The sequence below is a fragment of the Anarhichas minor genome, unplaced genomic scaffold, assembly GCF_050575085.1.
Source record: "Anarhichas minor isolate MPS153535 unplaced genomic scaffold, ASM5057508v1 ptg000090l, whole genome shotgun sequence".
NCBI classification, from domain to species: domain Eukaryota; kingdom Metazoa; phylum Chordata; class Actinopteri; order Perciformes; family Anarhichadidae; genus Anarhichas; species Anarhichas minor.
The window spans coordinates 149,910-173,162 of record NW_027466536.1 but is presented as its reverse complement, the minus strand read 5'-3'; the positions used below and the strand labels follow the sequence as shown (position 1 = coordinate 173,162).

Genomic DNA, 23,253 nt, shown 5'->3' with positions numbered 1-23,253 from the left:
ATCACATGCAGTAAAGTCAGTGAAGGTTTAAATGTGAGAGGAATTATTTTCACACAAGCATAAAAGATCAGATCGACCACTGATGCCTTTTTATGTGGGTGAAACCAATCTGATTACACCTCAGGCTGTAATGAAAAACTCAAATCCACTTCAAAATGTTTTTTTTTTTTTTTCTGTACGTTACTCATTCGTTCTGCAGCTCACATGGCCTGGAAGGAGGAGCAAGCATCAATAGTCAACAAGTGTCCAGTATTGCAGTAACACGGGTACATCAACTTGTAAATGTCTTGCACAGAATTGATTTCAAGGTACAAAAGGCATGAGGTCGCCCCCCCCCCCCCCCCCCCCCCCAAAACAATTCCCCCAACGTCCCAACTCTTGAAATTAAGGAGCTTAAGTTCCATTTCATGAATGTAAATGAACAAAAAAATGCAACACAAATCAATTTCCTGCAGTGCAGTCACAGGGCAACAGATTGAAGGTTGAAGCCAGCGTAGGAAGGACATGGCCCGAATCAGATGATAACCTGAAATCCTTCTGTTTAGAATTTACAGGAACGGTACAAAGAAAATGAATCTCACAAATTATCTTTGAATATGAGCTAATCATGGAGATAACGGGTAAGAAGAATGTAATATGAGGTCCTTTTACTGCTCAGGTGCTGCAGGCCCTTCCATAAGTCCTAATGGATCCAGGGATGCCGCAGTCGACACCTGTTGTGTCATCATCAGGTCAAACTTTCGACCCATCCAGTACTTCAGTTTATGATCAAAACCTGAAAAAAAAGCTAATGCCATTCCCATCATATTAGCATGCTAACACACGAAACAGCGGAGATGGATAACACGGTAAACCTTCAACCTTCCAAACATTAGCATGTTAGCATAGTGACATTAGCATTTTGTCCTGATAAAAATGAGCATTTACCACTTTCAGTTAAACTCAATGTAATTTAAAAGCTACACAACTACAAGTATCTGTCATTTTGATCTAAACGTTCTGTGTGTTGCCATTCTTGACACATGACACGACATCATCGGCTGCCTCCTAAATTGATTGCGAGCGCCTCTGTCAGATGATTCAGAGGGTGTCAGTAGATGCGTTGTGCCCTTTTGTTGTATCAATATTTCTAATCTTTGGCTAGAGTCCAAGTGAAGTCACAAGTCATCCGTCTGATGCCGCCTGATTCATGACTCGAGTCCAAGTCCTGTGAACTTGAGTCATGGCTCCTTCTTTGTAAAGGCTCACATCAGCCAGCGACACGTTTACATCTCGGCCCTGAGGAGGACTGATGGAAGCAGTGGGAGGGACATGTGAACAGGTGTGGCAGGAGGGGACGCAGGAGTGTTGGCCTGCCTTTCATGCTCACACACAGCTTCATGGAGAAAGTGGACGAGGAGAGGAACAGGCTGGTAGGACATATGATGAGGGAGGAACTGATGAATTAAAGGCGGGGGGGGGGGGGAGGGGGGGTTGAAGGGTTCAGCCCAGAGCCACCACGGTGTCTCTTTCAGCTAGCTGTCCGGGATGCGAGCAGGCGACCTGATTGCCCTGACAGGAAGTCCTGGCATCTGGGAACCGCGGAGGGAAAGAGGGCATGTGACCTCCACTCACCACCAGCTTTCCCAAATCTCGTTAGCACAGCTAGCTGGCTCCGAGGTCATTTCCCAGTTTCCCAAGGCTCCGGGGGAGATTAGCACTCCAGCGGGGCCGTCATCCAAGAGGACGGGTGACAGATTCACAGGCTGATCTGGCCTATTAGGCCCGGATAAGGAGCCAAAGCTCAGACCCCCGAGCACACCGATGCACATCACCTCTGATGAAATCAACCTGCATCACTGAATCCAGCCCACGACCAATACTAAAACCACGAGTAAAATGGAATTAGTCCATTCAATCTGTAATTACTCCACAGAAAATGATATAATTATTCCCGCACAAAAGCCAAAGAAATGGACAAAATGCATTTCACTAACCTGCAGAATGGAAAAGAAGGAACACGTCGCAAGAATAACCTCCACTGTTCCGCTTGTGGTGACTGTGGCCGAATGTTTTGACAGCTTCCATCAAACTGCCAAGAAATTGGAAGGAAAACTGTAAACACGTTGCTGATTGACATTGCCGACAATTTGACCTGGATGAATAACTTTGACTTGTTCAGTGTATGTGCGAACTGTAAGGTTCATTCCTAAAAATATGGAAATCTTCAGGGTGTCCTAGTGTCATAAACTGTTAATACAATGTCCCCAATTCAATTCAGGCCAGTGAGCTTTCTGCATAACATTACTCTGACCGCTGATGAATAAAGGCAGAAAAATCCTTCCTTCTGAATTATTCTGTTCAAAGATGACATTTTTTCCCCGACACAACAGGTTTGTCTCTTCATGATGTAACTGCTGAGATAGCTGGTGCTCTATATTTTGTGGTGGTGGTCGTGTTCACGCTCACAGGTATCAACTTAACTCTCTGGGATTATTGCAATAACATGGATTTTAAATATATATATATATATATATACTGTATGTGTGTGTGTGTATGTACATACACACATGTATGGACTTTAATAGGGGGTGTCCAATACTGCATTCTGAAAAATTGGGGTGGACATGTCCTCTGTGTCCCCAATTTGATCATTGCCCTTCATGCAACACTGTGAGGACATTGACTTCTTATTTCAATTCATCTTCATGTTTCAAAGGTAAATAATACATTTTGGTGTCTAAATTATACTGTTTTTTTTATTTATTTATCGCTATTAAAATATGAATTATTAAAGGAAAGAAGAAAAACCTCAGTATAGCAGGTGAACAGCAGTGTGTGTCTGAATGAATTTACAACTATCACATCTGAGAAGTGCTATATCTTTTATAGAAATGAATTCTAAATCAAACACAGAACCAAAGTATTAACAGCCATAAAAACAACAACAATGACCGAGCACTTTGATTATGCTTTTTAATTGATGAGATATATTTATTAAACAAGATCATGAAGGCGGATATCAACAGAATATCTGGCCAGAGTTCATTCATTATAGAAAATATAAAAACAATGAAAAGACAGTGATTTTAAACAGATATGGGCCGGTCTTACAAAACAGTGGATGTTGACACAGAAGAAGACATCCAATGGTCCTCACGTTGGAAATGTGTGCACGACTATGTGTGCATGTTTTACGTGTGTGAGCATGAAATATCTTGTACTTGTGTGTGTGTTGGGGTGTGAACCGATTCAATAAATATAAAAAACGCAGACACATTTTCATTCATAAGGAAACAGTTTGGTCAAAGTGAAGAGCAGGAAGTGTAGAGTCTGTCTCAGACAGGCATTTTTAGGGCCAGGCGTATCCTGTGTGTTTTACATCATCAATGTCTAATACTGTTCATTAGTCCACAAACACACACACAGACACACACACACACACACACACACCACCCACGGACAGCCTTGAATAGACAAGAGGCACACAAACAGTTTTTTCAGCATCCAAGAGACGCCCGGGGTCTCGGTGGCAGGCTTCAGAGCAGCCGGACGTCCGCCTCGACGGCTCATTAGACGCCGCGTAACTCCACACCTCCGGCGTTGCTCCTCAACACAAGTTGTCCGTTTAACAGCGTCTCAGTTTTTGGGAGGTGAACACCGCTCTCCAGCAGCAGTCCAGAGTTGCAGTCCCAGTCAAACTGCCGGGTTTTTCCCAGTCGTCGTCATTGTCGTCGTCGTCTGCTGCTGCTGCTGCTGCTGCTGGAGGTACGTCGGCCGTTTGATGCGCGGTTTCCTGCGCTTGGGTTTGCTCTTGGCCTTTGTGAGCTGGACCACGAAGAAAGACAGGACGACCATCGCTCCCAGGAAGGCGAACACGGGAATGGTCTGGCCCACCTCTTGGTTGTAGCGGCCGGGCATTATCCCTACAGGGCATAAGGTCACAAGGTCACATGGGGCCCATCTCGGTGACCACCTTTAACATCTTCATTCTCACACACAATAAACTCTCAAATTAATAACCAGCCACTAGGATAATTAATAGTGTACAATCAAAGACAAACTGAAGAGTGACACATTTCCTCTTTCATGTCTTATCTTAATACTATTCAACTGCAAATGCTACTTTACAGCTCTAAAACTAATCCCAGGTCAGATTAAAGAACCGTGCGTTACCTCCCGGGATGTCCCAGGCCCCGCTCTCCCCGGGAGACAGAGGTCTGACCTGGGGACGGTAAGCCCTCACGTTAGGTAGAGCCACTTTGTCCAGATCCACCGAGAGAAGCTTCTGGTGCTTCCACAGGTTACTGAGAGCAAAGACAGGCAGAGAAAGAAGCAGGAGGAGACAGTGAGACGGATTCTACACAGCATAATGTCCGCATGTGTCGAGTCCGTCGCCAAACTGAGGCTTTACTTTGTGAGATTCATTTGTTTTTACTTTGATTCACTTTGCTGATGGGATGGAGAAAAAAAAAAAGAAGAAAATTGCTGCTAAGCAGAGACTTAGAGATATAGTTTCACGGCGGTATGAGCTGGCAGAGAGTCTGCAGAGCCGATCGTAATGGGACAGACAATGGGAAGCTGATCACAGATGATGTACGAGTTGCACCTCTCCCATTGATCTCAGCTACCGATGTCACCTGACGTTGCAGTACATCCACATCTGGATGAATGAAACTGTATTTGACTTTGATTTTACAGGTTGGAGGGAAAAAAGGCTGATGCTGGCAGAAAAAATAAATTCCACGTTAGGAACTGAAGACTGGTTCAAAGTAGTGTGTCACTGCAATGTGTTGCCCACCTACTGGGAGACACACGCCTCTCCCTCTGTGTACGGCTGCGACTGAAGGAGGTCAAACCGGGTACCACATGCATTCAAACGGCATCATCAAAAACCGGAAGAAAAAAGGCAATGGCATCTGAGGAAAATGATTATTCAGCTGCACAAATAGAGATAGAATTGAAAGAGAATGTTGTGCAATCAGTGTTTCAGCACATATACCTGGGTGCTGTCTCATTGAGCGGCTGTGGCTTTGCCCAAGACAGGTGAGGGCAGGCAGGTAGTGGGCGGGGCTTAGGGTCTCCCAGGTGAGGCTCTAGAACTTTGGAGTAGCGGTAAAGATGGTTGCCTGCAAGAATGGAAATAATATATCTGAATAAAAGTAATAATAATGTCACTCATGTTAGAGCAGGGTGTACAAGCACATACAATATTTTTCAGATGCTAAAAGAAAACAATATTGACATATTTGTTAATGTGTGTTAGGGTGTCATTTTCTTTCCTCACCCTCCAGTCTCAGTGGCAGTGGGCGCTCGGTGCCCGTGGGCGGGGTCACCCTGCTGTGGGAGTGGCTGAGGCTGGGAGGGGTCATACTGTAGGAGGTGTACTGAAGGAGAGCGTCCAGCATCCAGAAGCAGTCTGAGAGATCGAGACGGAACAAATATTATGACAGCACTGTCGGCTTTGCCTTCGTTCTGAGTAAAAAAAAGTGAAACAGCATCCACGCATCAGAACCCTGAGGAGACTTCACCTTTCTGTCTGTGGCTGTCGTCTATACAGTTAGAATCGCCGTACAGAGCGATGCGACCTCCCCCGTCAGACGGTGTTTGGTATAGTCCGAGGATGGGAACTCCCTCCACTACTGCCGTCTCCTGCTTTAACACTTCCAGACCTGTGAAAAGAGCACACAACACACACACACACACACTCTGTGGTGTTATATCTGAACTAAAGACACACGGATTGAAAAGCTGCCTGCATGGCTGCTGGCCAGCACTGCGCTACGCTAAGCTCAGCTGGGTTCAAAACTTGAAGAGCGTCGCTGGTACCTTGGTCCTTGAGATTCTTGGCAATCACTATTCCGTCTTCTGGGAAACGGGCGATGCTGCAGCCTGAGGCATAGTACACTGAGAAAGAGAGGGGCTGTGTGACTGAAACAACACTAACAGGTGACCGGGGGAATAATGCAATCAGAAACTCTGTGTGTGTGTGTGTGTGTGTGTGTGTGTGTGTGTGTGTGTGTGTGTGTCTCACTGTCATGATCAGCCAGGGTGAAGTCTCCCTCGTACAGCCCGTCACTGAAAGCCATCCCCCACACGGAGATCAGGTCGTTCAGAGCCGGTACGTTAGCGCCCCCTGTGTCTGGCATCCACCACTGCCTGCAGGTTACATCAAGAAAACCATCTCCACAAAAGCTCACGATAAAAAGGCAAGACAAATAGAAATCCACATCAGAGACTTGGGATGCACCGATACTGGCCCAAATAACTGGGTGGTGTATCGGTGAGGATGGGGCTGATCTATTTGATGCACTTCTATATCTATATATTATCTACAGGAATTTTTATTTCTGTTCATTTTGAAGATTTGTCACTGAGTTGCTGGTGTACCGTTTATTATTTTACTTTATGTATTTATTTGTTAGATTTTACTTTACAACGTTAGGAAAGAAAAGTTCATATCAAGCCTGATGTTGCCTTACACAGAACAGAATGATCCCAGTTACTTGCACACAGTGAGGCAAACTGCTTATTAACGAAACACTGGTATCGGATCAGTTCTCAGTATCGGCCGATACCCAAACGCCCAGGTATTGGTGCGTCCCTATAAGCAACAATTAAAAATCACCCACTATTGCTAATTAGTAGACAGAGCTGAGCATTGCTGTTAATTTGACATCTGCCATAAGCAGAGGATTGGTTAAAGAAAATAAGAAACCACATGAAAGTCATTTCCCCAGAAATAAATTAAGATAAAATCCCAACACAACATGGCTCAAAGTAACTGCAGATTGTAAGGGATAGAAATGACCACAATAAAAAAAACGTGAGAAGAATAATGGAGAAAAACGTAACAGCAGCAGCGCACTGATGAAATGAAAATGCAGAGTTCCTAATTCACTTTTCTGTATCGGGGTCGATTGGTCCAGAAGAGGCAGCAGTGAACGAACAAAATCTGAAAATGAACCGTCGCCATTCAATTAAAACTGAATTACTCAGCATAATATTTTGCAGCTACAGAGACTATATTTAACTCTTTTAATCCTGTGGATATCGTGCAACAGCTTGTGTGGGATACGAAAGCAGCAGCGAGGAGTTCTTAGTCAGTCTTAGGTCTGCACGAGCAGCTCCGAATGCAAAACGTCGTGATGGATTACATCTTTTACTGAGCGAGGAGGCATGAATGGAGTCCAACACCAGAGAGAGAGAGAGAGAGAGAGAGAGAGAGAGAGAGAGAGAGAGAGAGAGAGAGAGAGAGAGAGAGAGAGAGAGAGAGAGAGAGAGAGAGAGAGAGAGAGAGAGAGAGAGAGAGAGAGAGAGAGAGAGAGAGAGAGAGAGAGAGAGAGAAACTGGGACACAGCGGGCTGTTAGCCACACGACGCACTTCGTCTTGTTGTCGTTATAACGTGATGAAGCTGTTTACTCATTGAACATAGATCATTCTAAAAGAAATAGACACAGGGAGCTTCCCCCGAACAGGAGCAGTAACACGTTCCTGGAGTTTGTTAATCAAAAAAACACTCTGCATCACCTGTCAAATTTGTCTGAAATGAGCTGTAGTGATGCGAAGAATTTATTTAATGAATTAAATAATGCAGGGTCTGCAGATTGTCCTCTTTATTGCTATGCTAAGCGTCCCAGACGGCTGAATACCTGGTGTTTTCGTCGTAGAACTTGACCTTCCTCATGACCGAGGTGTTGTACCAGTCGCTGAAGACGATGAGCGACAGGCCGTTGTCGATGTCTCTCCTCAGCTTGGTGATCTCTTCGGGGAAATACTCCTCCTCGCTGTCCACCATCAGCAAAGTGCCTGCGGGGGAAAATGACAGCAAATAAACCCATTAGCTTGTTATCTTTTGCTCAACCATACAGCACTCTGAGAGCTACACAAAGTCTTCTAATACTGTTGCGTGTTTTTAGTCTCTGTGCTCTCACCATACTGGCTGGCATCAAAGCAGGTGATGGGCGCTCCGAGCACCTCGACAAAGTATCCCATACTCCTCAGGTGCTGGTACATGTCCTTGAAATTAGTGTGGATGTGGTCTCCATTCCTGGAAGCGTAATGTGTCCAGAGAATGAAAACAAACATCACATTTTAAAAATAATGGAAAGAAAATCAACCAAATCAGAGATGGGAGACGATATAAGTGCAGTGAAAAAGGCTACAAGTAAACACACACACACACACACACACACACACACACACACACACACACACACCAGTCTAGTGGGTCGTTCTTCATGCGGAGGTTGTCTCGGGGAAAGTAACCGGGCGGGTAGCGCAGGTTGTGGTACTGGTCCCACAGCACCCTCTTGCTGCGCGGGGGGGGTTGGCACGATCTTCACCTTGATGGGCAGTTTGACCGTGGAGGTCATCTCGCCGCCCGCCTCAGACTGCAAGGGGTGAAAGGTCATGAAGGTGAACGGGTTGGAACTGAAGAGGAGTATCGAATCACACAATAAAGATACTCTAGAACTAGAACTTTAATCACAAAACTACATCCACATATGGAGGTATGCTGATCTTGAGTACATTAATAATAATCAGTAAGCCACATGTTGCCACTGAAGGTGCTTGAAAAATAGTTAGCTAAAAGTAACAGATACATGGTTTAACTAGATAAACAAAAGGATAAAAGTTATTTATAAGCAGCAGCGCAAACGTGACGAAACCAGGAAAAAGAAGACTTTAAAAGCTGCTTAGAAGTCGGAGGTCAGGCATTGCCGCGGTGACTCACGGCGTTCTCTGCAGGCGAGGCCACCGTGACCATCACGTGACCTTGAGCGATCCCTTCCCACGACGCCGCTTTCTTGGCCACGGAGATGGACACGGCGAGGTAGCCGGCCCACGGCCACAGCACAGGCGAGTAGGAGACGGCCACGTCGATGTGGTCGCCGTTCTGAGGGAGGTAGGGCTGCCAGATGGGCTGAGCGGGAGGGGGAGAACATCTTTAGAGGCGAGTTAAGGATGGGACTCGTCCTTCACTCGTCCTCTTAACAGAACTTGAGGAAGTAACATTCAGTTGTTTGTAGAGAAAATATTTCTGTTGATCCGTGTAGTTTTGTGCGTTCACCTTGTCGACAATCCTGCCAGTGACACCCATTCCGTTGAGAATGGTGACGTTGACGATGGTGGGCATCCCTCCGTAGTAGATGGGCTGAGAGCAGTACGGCCACATGTACGGAGACTCCGTCAGGTCGATGTAGCTGGGAGAAAGACTGGCGGGAGACGAGGACGGGAGAGGATACTGTAGAACTTGTTTTTTACTGAAACTAACCTGTGACTAAAACAAATGTGTGGGAATAAACTGCAGAGAAATTACTTTTATAGCAGGATTTCCACCAATGTGTGTTTGTATGTAGAAATAAAATAAAATAAATAAAGCTCCTGAAACAGCATTTACACAGACAGACATCCAAAACTCTCCATTGAATCATACGTTACATCCATCTTATCTAGATCTGTTTTCTGCATTAAAATGTCTACATGTATGCATGTATATACGGACACAGTTAGGTCTGTGTAGCTGAGGAACAGACCTGGGGCCTGTTGTTACATGTGTGCAGGTTGCTCTTTTAGGATGTACCTGGCCTGAGGCTTGTAGCTGTTGAGGATCTGGTAGGCTCTGATCAGGTCTAGCTTCCCGTGGCCCTGCTCGAACATGTTGACCCCCGGCAGCCTGCGGGCCGAGGCGATGAGAGCCTGCTTCATGGAGGCTGGGTTCACCAACTCCCTGTTCAGGACGGTGCTGGAGGACAAAATAAGACAGGCTGGGTCAGTTTGTATCCGCGAGCAGGCTGGTGTCAGATTACACAGCTTTTTTAAAATTCAAAACAGAGCTGGAGGAAAGAGGAGGGATGGGCTGGGATGGCGTGTGCCATTCTCCTGGGAGAAAGGAGGAGGTGGCTGTTCTCATTGAGGGTGGTGTGACGTTTAACCCGGCAACTTGAGCTCACAAAATGGGCTCAGTTACCGCTCTGTAACGAGAGGGCTTTCACCATGTCGGCTAACATCTCCTTCCTCTGGGACACATTTCACTGCCCGCTCATGTTCAGGATTACAGCACAAGACATCATTACACCACATCAGGCTAAAGAAAAAACACACCCTGCATGTATCCTGAGGTGTCTAACTCAAAACAGTTTGGATGCTTTTCAATTTAAATATTCAGCATTTGAATCTTAGGAACCCCACTAGAGTGTAGAGAGCTGTCCTCGCCGGTCCTCCCATTCATTCCAATGTGGATGGTGTGTTTTGCAGGTATATAGTCATAAATCAACGTATTGGAAAAAATTACAAAATAAATTGTCAGGTGAAAAAAACAACATGTACTGATGAAGATGCTCGAGGGAAATTTAAACGATGATCAAAGTCAGCAGGATAAATCATTGTAACTCAGCGGTTTAATGTCTCGCCATAAAAATATTAATCAAATCAAACCAGTAACAGCTGCAACTTAACAACTTACCTTGAGGTAAGAATCCCCTAAAAGACCCCCCAGATGAACACAGACACAACAACGGTTTCTAGCAAACATCAAACTCCTGTCACTCCATGACATCATAGGCCGGTTGACGACACTGACCTCGCCAGGAGAGTGACGGCACCGGCCACCACGGGGGACGCCACGCTGGTGCCGGACAGAGAGCGACAGCCCTCCTTCATCCCCGACCCCCGGACGCCAGAACCGTAGGTGACGATGTCGGGCTTCACCCTGCCGTAGCCCCCCGGCAGCTCCTGCGCAGAGATCATGAGATGATGAGAGGCAATTTAAAGCCACTATACAACTCTCACACGCCACACGACGTCAACAAACAGAAAGGGCAGAGACAAAGAGCAAGGGGCTGAGCAGAAAGTCAATAAAATGACTAGGAAATAAGAGGGCAGGAAGAAAACAGCTCTTTAAAAAGGCTGCATTTTGAAATGTTTCTGATGTTTTCGGGTTGGAGGGCTGAGTGGGTGAGAGAGTGAGTGCTGTCTGCTCCTCCTGCCCTCTTCATGGCTGGCTGACAGCGGTTGAGGGGGCTGAGAGACTGACTGGATCACAGAAAGTCTTAATCAGATCCCAAAGCAGACGTCTGCTTTGGGCTATGACTGATAAAAAGTAATGTGTGTGTGTGTGCGCGAGAATGGGATGATGGGATATGGATGAGAGATCAGGAGCTTACATTATGGTTCACTAGCTTATAAAGCAGAGGGTAGATGTCTGCGTGAGACAGCAAGTGTGTGTGTGTGTGTGTGTGTGTGTGTGTGTTTTCCTGGAGTAGCTCACCCAGGTGGTCATGCCTCTGGAGGAAAACCGAGCGATGTTGTCCTCAAAGTCGATCCCTCCGACCCCGATCACATCCATCTGGTCTGCTGGGTTGTTCAGGGTGCTGAGAGAGGGGGGGGGGGGGGAGACTTAAGTTTAATTAATTTACTTAAGACGGAAAGGTTCACAGTTCCAGCTCATGAGAGAGCAGAAAAGAGTCTCTCTTTCCTATTTTGTACTTTTAATGGTCTTTTATAGAGACGTGTCAGCAGATGTTCAGCAAGGTCATAAAACGCAGTTGGCCAGGGGGTCATTTGGGTAAATAAGGGGGTCAAAGTGGTGCATAGGAAGTAAGCATTTTCATGCAAATAAACAAGGATTTCATTAAACAAGAGAAAAAAAAATCTTACACAATGAGAACATTTAAAAATGGGGAAAATATCCATCTGGACCAACAAAACACTTTGCTACGAGATATTAAGTGAGACAATGTAACTTTAGCTGAACAGCGGCTAGCGGCAATTGTGCGAGAGTGCTACTATTGCTTAGCATTTAGCTAATATACATTTTTTATATATATATATATATATATATATATATATATATATATATATATATATATATATATATATATATATACACAAACACAAAGTGTTTGCCCCCTTCCTGATTTCTTATTTTTTTGCATGTTTGTCACACTTAAATGTTTCAGATCATCAAACAAATTTAAATATTAGACAAAGATAACACAAGTAAACACAAAATGCAGTTTTTAAATGAAGGTTTTTATTATTAAGAAAAAGAATAAATCCAAACCTACATGGCCCTGTGTGAAAAAGTGATTGCCCCCTAAACCTAATAACTGGTTGGGCCACCCTTAGCAGCAACAACTGCAATCAAGCGTTTGCGATAACTGGCAATGAGTCTTTTACAACGCTGTAGAGGAATTTTGGCCCACTCATCTTTGCAGAATTGTTGTAATTCAGCCACATTGGAGGGTTTTCGTGCATGAACCGCCTTTTTAAGGTCATGCCACAGCATCTCAATCGGATTCAGGTCGGGACTTTGACTAGGCCACTCCAAAGTCTTCATTTTGTTTTTCTTAAGCCATTCAGAGGTGGACTTGCTGGTGTGTTTTGGATCATTGTCCTGCTGCAGAACCCAAGTGCGCTTCAGCTTGAGGTCACGAACAGATGGCCGGACATTCTCCTTCAGGATTTTTTGGTAGACAGCAGAATTCATGGTTCCATTTACCACAGCAAGTCTTCCAGATCCTGAAGCAGCAAAACAGCCCCAGACCATCACACTACCACCACCATATTTTACTGTTGGTATGATGTTCCTTTTCTGAAATGCCGTGTTACTTTTACGCCAGATGTAATGGGACATACACCTTCCAAAAAGTTCAACTTTTGTCTCGTCAGTCCACAGAGTATTTTCCCAAAAGTCTTGGGGATCATCAAGATGTTTTCTGGCAAAACTGAGACGAGCCTTTATGTTCTTTTTGCTCAGCAGTGGTTTTCGTCTTGGAACTCTGCCATGCAGGCCATTTTTGCCCAGTCTCTTTCTTATGGTGGAGTCATGAACACTGACCTTAATTGAGGCAAGTGAGGCCTGCAGTTCTTTGGATGTTGTTCTGGGGTCTTTTGTGACCTCTTGGATGAGTCGTCGCTGCGCTCTTGGGGTAATTTTGGTCGGCCGGCCACTCCTGGGAAGGTTCACCACTGTTCCATGTTTTCGCCATTTGTGGATAATGGCTCTCACTGTGGTTCGCTGGAGTCCCAAAGCTTTAGAAATGGCTTTGTAACCTTTTCCAGACTGATAGATCTCAATTACTTTGTTTCTCATTTGTTCCTGAATTTCTTTGGATCGCAGCATGATGTCTAGCTTTTGAGGATCTTTTGGTCTACCTCACTTTGTTAGGCAGGTCCTATTTAAGTGATTTCTTGATTGAGAACAGGTGTGGCAGTAATCAGGCCTGGGTGTGGCTAGAGAAATTGAACTCAGCTTTCCAAAGATGTGATAAACCACAGTTAATTTATGTTTTAACAGGGGGGGGCAATCACTTTTTCACACAACTATATATATATATATATATATATATATATATATATTTTTTTTAAAAATATTTTATATATATATATATTTTATATGTGTAATATATAACTAATACATAACATTTAAAAAAAGGGAACACAATTAAATGCTTTTTAAAACTTTAAAAAGACCAGGAACTTAAAAAATAAGAAGAGTGAGATGATTAAAGATCACAATATTTTATCATTAAGAGTTATTATAGTGATTAGCATACCCATACAGAGGTCCATCGTTGCCAATAGCAGACACCATGATCACTTTGTTGGCAGTGAGCTCCCACACCTGTTAATCAAACAAGAAAATTGATTGGGAAAAAATTTAATTTGTATTAATGGATTACATTTAATTAGTATTTTAGACTTTCTTTACTGAGAGTGCAAATAAGGTCACATATAGAGAAGATAGTACGTGTTAAGGTCTCCAGAGGCAAAGGTCTGACTGCTTCTTCCACACTTTACACTTAAATCTGATCCACTTCTCCTTTCCTTGGGTATGCGATTCATGCGGGGGGGGGGGGGGGGGGGGGGGGGGGGGGGGGTTTGCTGACTATTTATATGCTTAGACAGACATCCAAACATCTGCTAGCAGCTCTCGTCTACCTGGTTGAATATCAGTCAAAGCCGACCAAATGCTGGATGTGACGGGAGCATTCCCGAGTGTGTCTCTCTGTGAGGATACCACCCACCCAGTTTATGGATTAGAACTAGTCTCTCATACCTTATCAACAAACGGGTGGTCCATGAAGTCAGGCCCCCCGATGCTGAGATTGAGAACATCAATCTTCTTCAGGATGGCGTAGTTGAAAGCGTCCAGGAACCACGACGTGTACGATACCTGGGAGGAGAGGAGAGGATGTGATGGTGATGTGATGGTGATCCATCATTGGTTTGTGGAGAAGGCTTACGACGGAACGATTGATATCAGAGTTTCTGGTTATCTTCTTGTTGGATCAGACGGCGTAACTGTTGCGCTTGAAGCTGCACTGGAACACTTGAATAGAGAAGCAAATCCTGAAATTGACCAGTAATGCCAGACAATATTATTTAAAAAAGGAATAGTTCCACATTTTGGGGAATACAATTATTTTTTTTTAGAGTAAGATTTAGAAGATTGAAACCACTCTAATGTCTGCCTGTTTAGTGAATTAAGGGAAGCTACAGCTAGCAACCTGTTAGCTTAGCTTAGCATAACAACTGGAAACCGGGGGTGATGAAACACCAATCATCCTCTTCTCTAGCAAACGTCTTTCATTTGACTTTTCTTGATCATTTCATTCACATTCTTTTAACATTTCCTCCCAACGTCACCACAGCTGGACTAAAGCACGGTGCACGTTGAGGCCATGCGCTGTCAGTACCTGGTTGTTGGTGAACACTCTGAAGATGTGCAGCTCCGAGTCAGGGGCAAAGCCCTGACACTCCCTCATGCTGGCTATCACTCCTGCTACAAAAGTACCGTGGCCCAGACCTGGAGAACAGGGAGCAAGAAACCGTCCATAATCCAACCGTCTTTGTCTCTCTCTCACACACACACACACACACACACTCTTTAGGTCTCGTACCGGCCCTCCCAGTGCAACTGCAGTCTACTAATAACCATCATCAATACTATCATTAGCACGGATGTCTTGAGCATTTATATTGACAGTCATTGGCAGCAGCCATCGTCATCACTACGTTTTCTTTCCTCCTCACCGTCATCCAGTGTTTTTTCATTAGTCCAGTTGGTCCTCTCCTTTACGTTCTTAAAATGCGGGTGCTTCTCACTCAGGCCTGTATCAAACACTGCCACCTTCACACCGGATCCTGTACACAGAAATGAGAGTGATCCCTCTTAGTTTTGTCATGAGCATCGTTTCATTAAATGCAATTTCTGTTTGATTGCGCAAACAGTCCCGTGTCCCCCCTGTCCCCTCTGTCTCCCCTGTCCCCCCTGTCCCGGCCCCCTCTATCAGAGAAGTCAAAGGTGCGAGGTCTAACCGGTGTGTCCCATCTGCCAGAGCACGTCGGCCTGCAGGATCTGGGCGACGTGGCGGGGGATGGCCCGCAGCAGCCGCCGGCTGGAGTGGCGACCGGTGGCGTGCCAGAAGCCCGAGCTCAGCGACAGGCTGGTTCGCCGGAAGGGGCGGGACGACTGCCACGAGCGGGTGGCGTTGCCGGGAGCGGCGGGTTCGGGCGCTACGGGAAGACAAAGCACAAGCAAAAGGTCAGATTAAAAAGTCCTCTACATTCTGTATTCAGCTTCAGTTCAGACTTCATGCAGCTGTTAAGAACATGCCCTGTCACTGCTGTCGGCCACCACAGCGCCTCCTGCAGACAACACTATCTTCCTGTTAACCTAATGGAGATTAACGTGTTCTGATCATTCACTTCTCCCTCGTTCTTTCGTCCCCTTCCTTCTGTCTCTCTCCCTCCTTCCATCTTTAAGCAAACCTGCCTCGTTCGAGTCAATCTTATCACACTTTGAACAGACAGAATAAATGATCACGAGGCCGTCGACAAACAACAGCAGAGCCCCGCGGGTGGTTTTCATGCCTTTAAAGTAGGACTGATATGCAGGAGTGAGGTCGTCTCTCTTATCTCTCCTCCTGATTAATTAGCTCACTGTGTAGCCGCTTCATGGACGTTGACGTACGTTTCTCAGGTATTCCACTCGATAACCAGGTTCAAGTCTCATCTAGAGCGATCTCATCTCGGCTCCCAGGAGCTGAGTAAACACTACGGACACTTTCCCAACTCTTCTTTTGGTTTCTATTTTATTTTTCAATCCAAAGTCTCAACACGACGGCCTCAGATATGCGTCTCAGTAACGGCCTCTGACACGCACGCACGCGCTCAGAATGAATTCTTACACTTCAGGTAATAAACCCACCGTTCGGTTACGTATCGAGCTGAACACGGCACGGACTCGGCTCTGCAGTGCTGCCATTAGCTTCTCCAAAGTGCTCTGCTTTAAGCTCACTTTAAATGCGGCTATTAGTGATACTGTCGCCTAGCAACTTGAACCGTGTGCATCCAGGTTTGTGTGACCCTTTGCAGTCTCGACTCCCGAGCAGTACTTACGGAGCCTTTTCTTTTTTTCTCTCTCATTTGCATATAAAAGAATTGTTGAGGTATTATTTTCGGAATATGTGCAGGTGCACACTGGTGGAGTCCGTTATCATTTATGTATAAAATAGGTTAAGATAATTCTATATGCTGCAAATAGCTTTTCATGTTTATGTATAATGAATTCGGGCACTGTCGCCGGTGTATTCTCCTCTGCCCATCGACCAATCGGATTGGTTGGAGAGCAGTTAGAATTTCATTCAACAGACTTTCTTCGGTTGACTACAGCCCCTGAGTGTGTGTGACTTCACCCAGTGGAACATTCTGTCCAAAGTTAAAAACGAGCCACAATAACAGAAAAGCCATGAAAGGCATGAAACAGCTGAATGAATGTACCGTGTGCCGTAAAGTTTGAATGAACGGCGTCCACGTGAATGTCTGGATGAGCACCAAGAGGTCGGAGAGAAGTGGGTTTGAAGGTTCCTTCTATTTACTTCTCCGAGTACGAATGGCATCTATAGGAGATGAACAAAACCAATGATGTCCGGAAGATGATGCTGAAAATATGAAGTTTGAGGCTGAAAGTGTAAACCGGTCGAGGGAAAGTGGACGTCGGATATTTCAGAAAGTATGAACAGGTTGAATGCCGACAATGTCAACATTTTGACATCATATAAAAGTAAACTAATGAACTATTCTTCTTAAAGGACTATCTGATATTCTTATTATCTCTAAAACTTTGCACAGTAGATAACCGTCCGTTACGTTAAAAAAAGCTTTCAACAGAATCTTAATCTGTAAAAGACTAAAAACTTCTCTGTTGTTCGTTTTCAAGCAATCCAGCACATAAAAGGCGCAACACATGGCCTCCATACTGACACTGCATGTGTGTATACACACTGGGTGCACACTGAGGACTTTCATCCAGTGCCAGACACAGGGTGTGCCCCCCCCTCCTCCCCAATCCAGGCAAGCCCCGCCACACTGACTCACCTACTCTCTCCTAGGGTGAGCAAACAGACCTTCTCTGTCCTCCCTCCCATCCCCCAACACCACGAACACACACACACCCTGACCAGCATAAACACCCCCCACAAGTTGGCCTGCACTTCGCATTAAGATATACAATCCTTCTCCCGCACCACAGAAACAGTGGAGGGAGAAATGCATCCTCTGACTCAACAGACAAAGAGACGTTCAGTGAACTGTGGCAGACAAAACAGCTTTTTCTATCTCTTCAGAGTTCCACATTTCTCGGGGAGACGTTCCAACCTTGCTACACAATAACCACCATGCCGTCAGGACTTACAGAGAGTGTATTTGAGCATGCGGAACACTTTGCGCTGCGGCGTCACCCTCTTGATGTAAGGGTGGTCCTCTAGGGTCCGCAGGCTGCCGGGCGAGGCTTGCCGGATGTGGACCAGCTCGAAGTCGCTGGGGAAGTCGGAGGCGGGGTTCTCCCGAGGGACGATGCGCCACTCCAGCGCTCCGTCGTCCGCGGCGTTCCGCAGGGCGCTACTGATGTACAGGCTGCGGGCTTTGGCCGAGAAATACCCCGTGAACCCTATGATGTACTCTGGGGAGACGGAGAGGAGAACGTTTTGAAGAGCAGACGAGCTAATAAGCAATGTGTATGCAAGGGAGCCACATGTAAGAGTCCAATTAAAGCAGCAGCCATGCTGCAACTAGCTTGGATGGGGCATGCTAAATCCTGAGCTCAGTTCGCTGTTATGATGGAAGGGACTGAAGTGTGGTAGCGTCTTAATGCCCTCATAGAAGGGCTTACATCTTAGATGGGGTTACACGACTGAAGTTTACAATTATTGAGAAATTCTGTTAAAATAAATACATATAAATGTATGGACCTAGTAGAATATTATGTTAGATGATATTTACTTTACCACTTCCATAACTGTATGGTCAAATTGGTGTATATATATAAAAATAAATAAAAATGAACTGACTTATAAAGGCATTGTTAAAAACACATCCACCAGTCTGAACAACTTCTTCTTACCATGTTCCACCACCTTGGTGGAGAACTCCAGCTTGACGGTTAAGTCGGAGCAGTTGGAGCTTGACGACGAGGGGAGGGGCTCTACGTTGGGGGCGTGGTCAGAGTCCGATGCGGCTCCTCGCGTCGGCTCCATCCCCACCACAGGCAGGAAGCCCATCAGCAGCCCCAAAAGCATGGACGCCCACACCGGGAGCAGGAGCATCTTGAGTTGCGAAGCAGCGCAGACCATCAGTCTGAGCGGGCACTTTTATACTTCAGCAGCAGTCGTGGCGCGTCAAGAGGAAAACTGAGCAGCAGAAAACCTGGTTGGGGGATTAAAGGTTCGGGACAGAGCATTATCAGGTCCAGAGCTCCAAAACTGAGTCCATACTGAGAACGGCCTGAGCAGCTAGATGAATTTCTTTCTGCGTTTTCTCTCCATGGCGGTGGTCCAGGGTGGAGGTCAGTGGCACAGCCAGAGTGGGGACATGGTCGCCATGTTGAGAACTCGAAGGAGGCAACCAGAAAGAGCAGCGGGCGGATGAGAGGAAGGTGGGAGCTGTGATGGAGGAAGATGCTGGTGTCACAGTTTAGAGTTCCACTGCAGTCCTTCCTGTTGTCATCTGGAAGGAAAAGAACAACCAAGATGAATAATTAAGAGGCAAGGAAGTAGAGGAGTGTAGTGCAAAAACAACACATATTTAGTATAGAATCTGCCAGATTTGTAAGATGTTTAAACATGCTATTACACCCACAGACATGAAGGAGTTCCTATCACTCCAGATGAACGGCGAAATCGATCGTGTGACCCTGCAAACACACGGAATCAATCCTGCATTCATTTCACAGCAACAAACAATCCAAGAATCAGATTCAGAGCCTGACAATAACTGTCATTGTGAGGCCAGCGCCCAACAATCAATATTGAAGAATAATGGAAATATAATAACCATTAGTCATCTGTAATATGTTTTTATACATAAAAACCTCACAAACACGGTCAAACTTTTGGCAAAGACGTTCCTGGGGAAGGATATGTTATAGGTGAGCAATGAACCTCGATTAGAAAAGATGTCACAGTAAATAAAACACACAACTGTACGATGCCATTATCTTTTTGCCCCGGGACGATGGCACGTCCTTCAGCTTGAGCCCTGGCCTTTACCTACTTAGTCATTATATCCACATTTCTGATGGTTATTTATCAAAAAATCTCATTTTGTGAATATTTCTAACCACCTACAACACCAGGGTTTAGGACAACAACCGCACAGAGGCTTTGTTTCCATTTCTATCCCTTTACGCTGGGGGCACAGAGAGGACCGTTGGGTGCATCGAGATGTAGAAGGCAACTGTGGCTAAGCGGAGAGCAGGGCCGTCCTTCAATCAGAGGATCGGTGGTTCGATCCCCGGCTCGACTAGTCGCATGTCGATGTGTCATTGAGCAAGACACTTAACCCCAAAATTGCTCCCGGAGCTGTGCCTATGATGTGATAGAATCTAAATTGTAAGTCGCTTTGGATAAAAGCGTCTGCTAAATGACTGTAATCCACCGTTATTATTAGCGGTTCACATTTTAATTATTATTAAAACAGACTTTTATTATCACGGTTTGAAGAAAAGAAAAAAAATCACAGAAAAGCATCAACCAAAATTAGCAAAAGTCTCCCAAACACAGCATGAAATAATATTGATTACTGCACTAAACGGGTTTATAAAAATAATACTGATCATGATGATCATTTTGGCAACTATAATCGTGAAATAGAATTTTCATATTGTTTTATCTCCACTAACCACACTAAATAAACTCAACACATAACCGATGCACTGTGAGCTGCTTTAAAAACAAACTCATCAAACTCATCTTCATGGAGCAGTAAAACCGTCCCGCATCGCACAAAGAACTTTCCCAATGAATGCACACAGCGCACGCACAGAAACACCAACCAGCAAGGCTGCCTCACCTGACCTGAAACTGTGTGGCACACACACACACACACACACACACACACACACACACACACACACACACACACACACACACACACACACACACACACACACACACACACACACACACACACACACACACACACACACACACACACACACACACAACCAGAGCTCATGAGAACCGGCTCCACGCTGACTGAGGGTCCATCCCGGGTTACATAAGACGACCTCACTTTCACAAAACCCACTCAACGCCCAGCTGCTCTCTGACTGCTGGGAGCACAACATGTCCCGGATCTGAGTGTGCAGATATGCATTCAGCGATGTGTTTGTATATAAATCTAGTCCATTCTATCCAGGCAGGCACGACTCTATTGTCAGGCTGTCATCACAAATCAAACACTCCTGTCAAAAGGATGAAAACAAGTTGACAAACCCGCTAAGTAATAGGTGTGTGTGCTTCCTAACAGCAGGCGTACTAGTTGGTACAATTGCTATGAAGAGAGGAGCAAAAAAAAAAAAAAAAAAACAAGCAAATAGATTTATGTGGCGCAGCAGTGTATCAACAAGTCCAGATTCTGCACAACCCTGAATGTTTACTTGTGGGGATGATATCTAAACCGGCTTTTAACTTTAATCGCTTGTGTATCATCTAAGCCTGTCGAAAAACAGTGAATGTGGCCTTTTGGGGGGGACACTGCTTTTTGTATTAGTGTAGCAGAACTCAAGTGTCGTCGAGGAAACACTGGAGCACACATTAACTAAAGTTTACATTAATAAAAAATGACAAAATCCTCGTCCTTGCTTGCATTGCGTGTGTGTTGTTAGTCACTGCAGATACGGACCTACACAAGTGATGGACGAGCAGACGGTGTAATTAAAAGCCCCCGGCTGGTGTGGGCTGACAGGAGGGGGCTCGCTCACCAATTCCAGCCCAGGGCAGGATCCCTTGTGTGAGACAACAACACAGCTAACAACTACTGGTTTAGACCCATGGCTGTAAAAATAGCCCCACTGGTTAGTCAGGACTGTAAAAGACAGGCTGGGACTACCTGTGTCAACATCACACCAAGCCACAAAAAATGGCTTCAAACCTCTGGGCAAATATAGATCAACAGCTGGGAAAGAGGCCTCGCAACACAATCAGAGGAGTGTTCGCAGTGTAGCAGAGGGGATCGGTTGGGAAATTTCTAACTTTTAGTAGAATTTGGCTGTAATTGGAGCAGTTTTGGCAGCAGGAACCATCCCTCCTCCCCAAAAAATGACACCAAAGCAGGAATAAATATCAGAAATATAGACTAACAAAGGTCGACAGCAGCTGTTTCGTTGGTAAAAACATGTATGGATCTGTCCACAGCGTGCATCACATGAAGGGTCCTTCGGTTGCAGCCTAACTTCCAGTGTTTCACTAATGAAATAAGACTTCATTGTGTTCTATGTACCGTTAGTATCCGCTGAGCAAACTACGCACACTACAATACACACATGCGTTTAAATGCCTTTAGTTTACAATAGCAGGGTGCATGGGAGATTTAGTGTAACGAGAATTTACATACGTCACGCACAAGTTCAGCGTCGATGGAGCCATGACGGTAACATTAAACTGTTTACCGTTTTCCAGTGCGACGCAACATTTATTCTAAAAACTGAATGTAAAGCCTAAACACGTTAGCTAGTGAGCTAACTAAGACAAATGACGAAACAAAGCCGCGTAGACACACAGAAGAGTCGACTTTATCGGCATAAACAAAGCAAGCATCGGCACACACATGCTGGAGGCTGATGTATCTCTGAATATAATTATTATGTCGACAGTAACGTAGAATAACGTCATTCGCAAGCCATGATGTCGCGAAAGCTGATTAACGTTAGCCATCAGAAACACGTTTCGTAACGTAAACAAGAAGACATGCGAATATATCTTTTAGACCCAGCAGTCTCTCACATGTATAGCGTTAGCTAGCTAGCATAGTCATATTTTACAGTATCTGCTGGTGGTTTTGTGTATTTATTATACTTACCGAGCTGAACAATGTCTCACGCGTCACAGTTATCTGTATGTATTCTTCACTGTCCGTGTACTAATACGCTGGTAGCTACTTGGTAGCTGGTTTATTGTGCACCGTACAAAGCTAGCAGCAAACTCACTAAACGCTACAGCCGCAGACCACTGACGTCTGGTTATGACGGGATGCCAGGTCTGTTTAGCTCGTCCTCCTAAACCGAGGAGCACCGCGAGCCCATCGATACACTTCAGATAATATACATCGTAAAGGGACCGCTTGTGTCCCCCTAATGTTTTAGCAGAAACTTAAACTATAACTTGAGTAACTTAATCATGATCACTCTCTCACCTTTCAAAAGCACATTTGTTCGTGCTGGGTAACGCTTTGTATCAAGTCTGGCAACCCTCCGGGCCTCCAGCCTTCACGGTCACGCTGCAGTGTTGCCAGCAGAGGGCGCTGTTTATCATCAGGAACCCGGGCTGTAGGAGCAGTAGTACATCAAATGCTTATTTCACTCTTTGTAATGTAAAATACAAACCCAAGAAATGTATTTACCTGCTATCACGATCATTTGTTTGAATTAAAACCACGTCAGTATGACATAGTAGTAAGTATTTAGAAATTGAAATGGCTACTGTACTATCTCAAGTGGTTTATTTCCAGTCAAATAAAATGGGACTCTTTGCAGTTTGGTTTTCATCACCATTCAGCCTTCCTTTCATTAACTGTGATTAAACTAGGTAATGTGTATCCAACGGAAAAGATTCATGTCTCAGTAGATTTCAACAATCACAAGCAAAGTCATATGCTGTTATGGTGTAAGCCACAATTAGTTATTATAAGAAGTTTTGACTTTAAGTTATATGCTGAAGTAATTTAAATGAAGTTCCAATACATTTGGTTGATTTTGGTATGCTGCT

General features: G+C 45.0%; 1 protein-coding gene across 1 annotated transcript; it reads right to left on the bottom strand.

The window, feature by feature from the left end:
- Window positions 1–2,941: 2,941 nt before the first annotated feature.
- On the bottom strand, window positions 2,942–22,507 carry mbtps1 (membrane-bound transcription factor peptidase, site 1). Its single transcript, XM_076082325.1, is given in 24 exon segments — window positions 2,942–3,905; window positions 4,156–4,286; window positions 4,982–5,108; window positions 5,267–5,398; window positions 5,511–5,651; window positions 5,809–5,886; window positions 6,014–6,138; window positions 7,633–7,789; window positions 7,915–8,030; window positions 8,200–8,306; window positions 8,308–8,373; window positions 8,718–8,906; window positions 9,054–9,198; window positions 9,567–9,728; window positions 10,566–10,717; window positions 11,253–11,355; window positions 13,543–13,610; window positions 14,046–14,162; window positions 14,686–14,795; window positions 15,023–15,133; window positions 15,308–15,505; window positions 17,685–17,951; window positions 18,393–18,994; window positions 22,349–22,507. Coding segments are annotated over 23 exon segments (3,261 nt in total). The 5' UTR covers window positions 18,622–18,994; window positions 22,349–22,507; the 3' UTR covers window positions 2,942–3,675.
- Window positions 22,508–23,253: the final 746 nt, after the last annotated feature.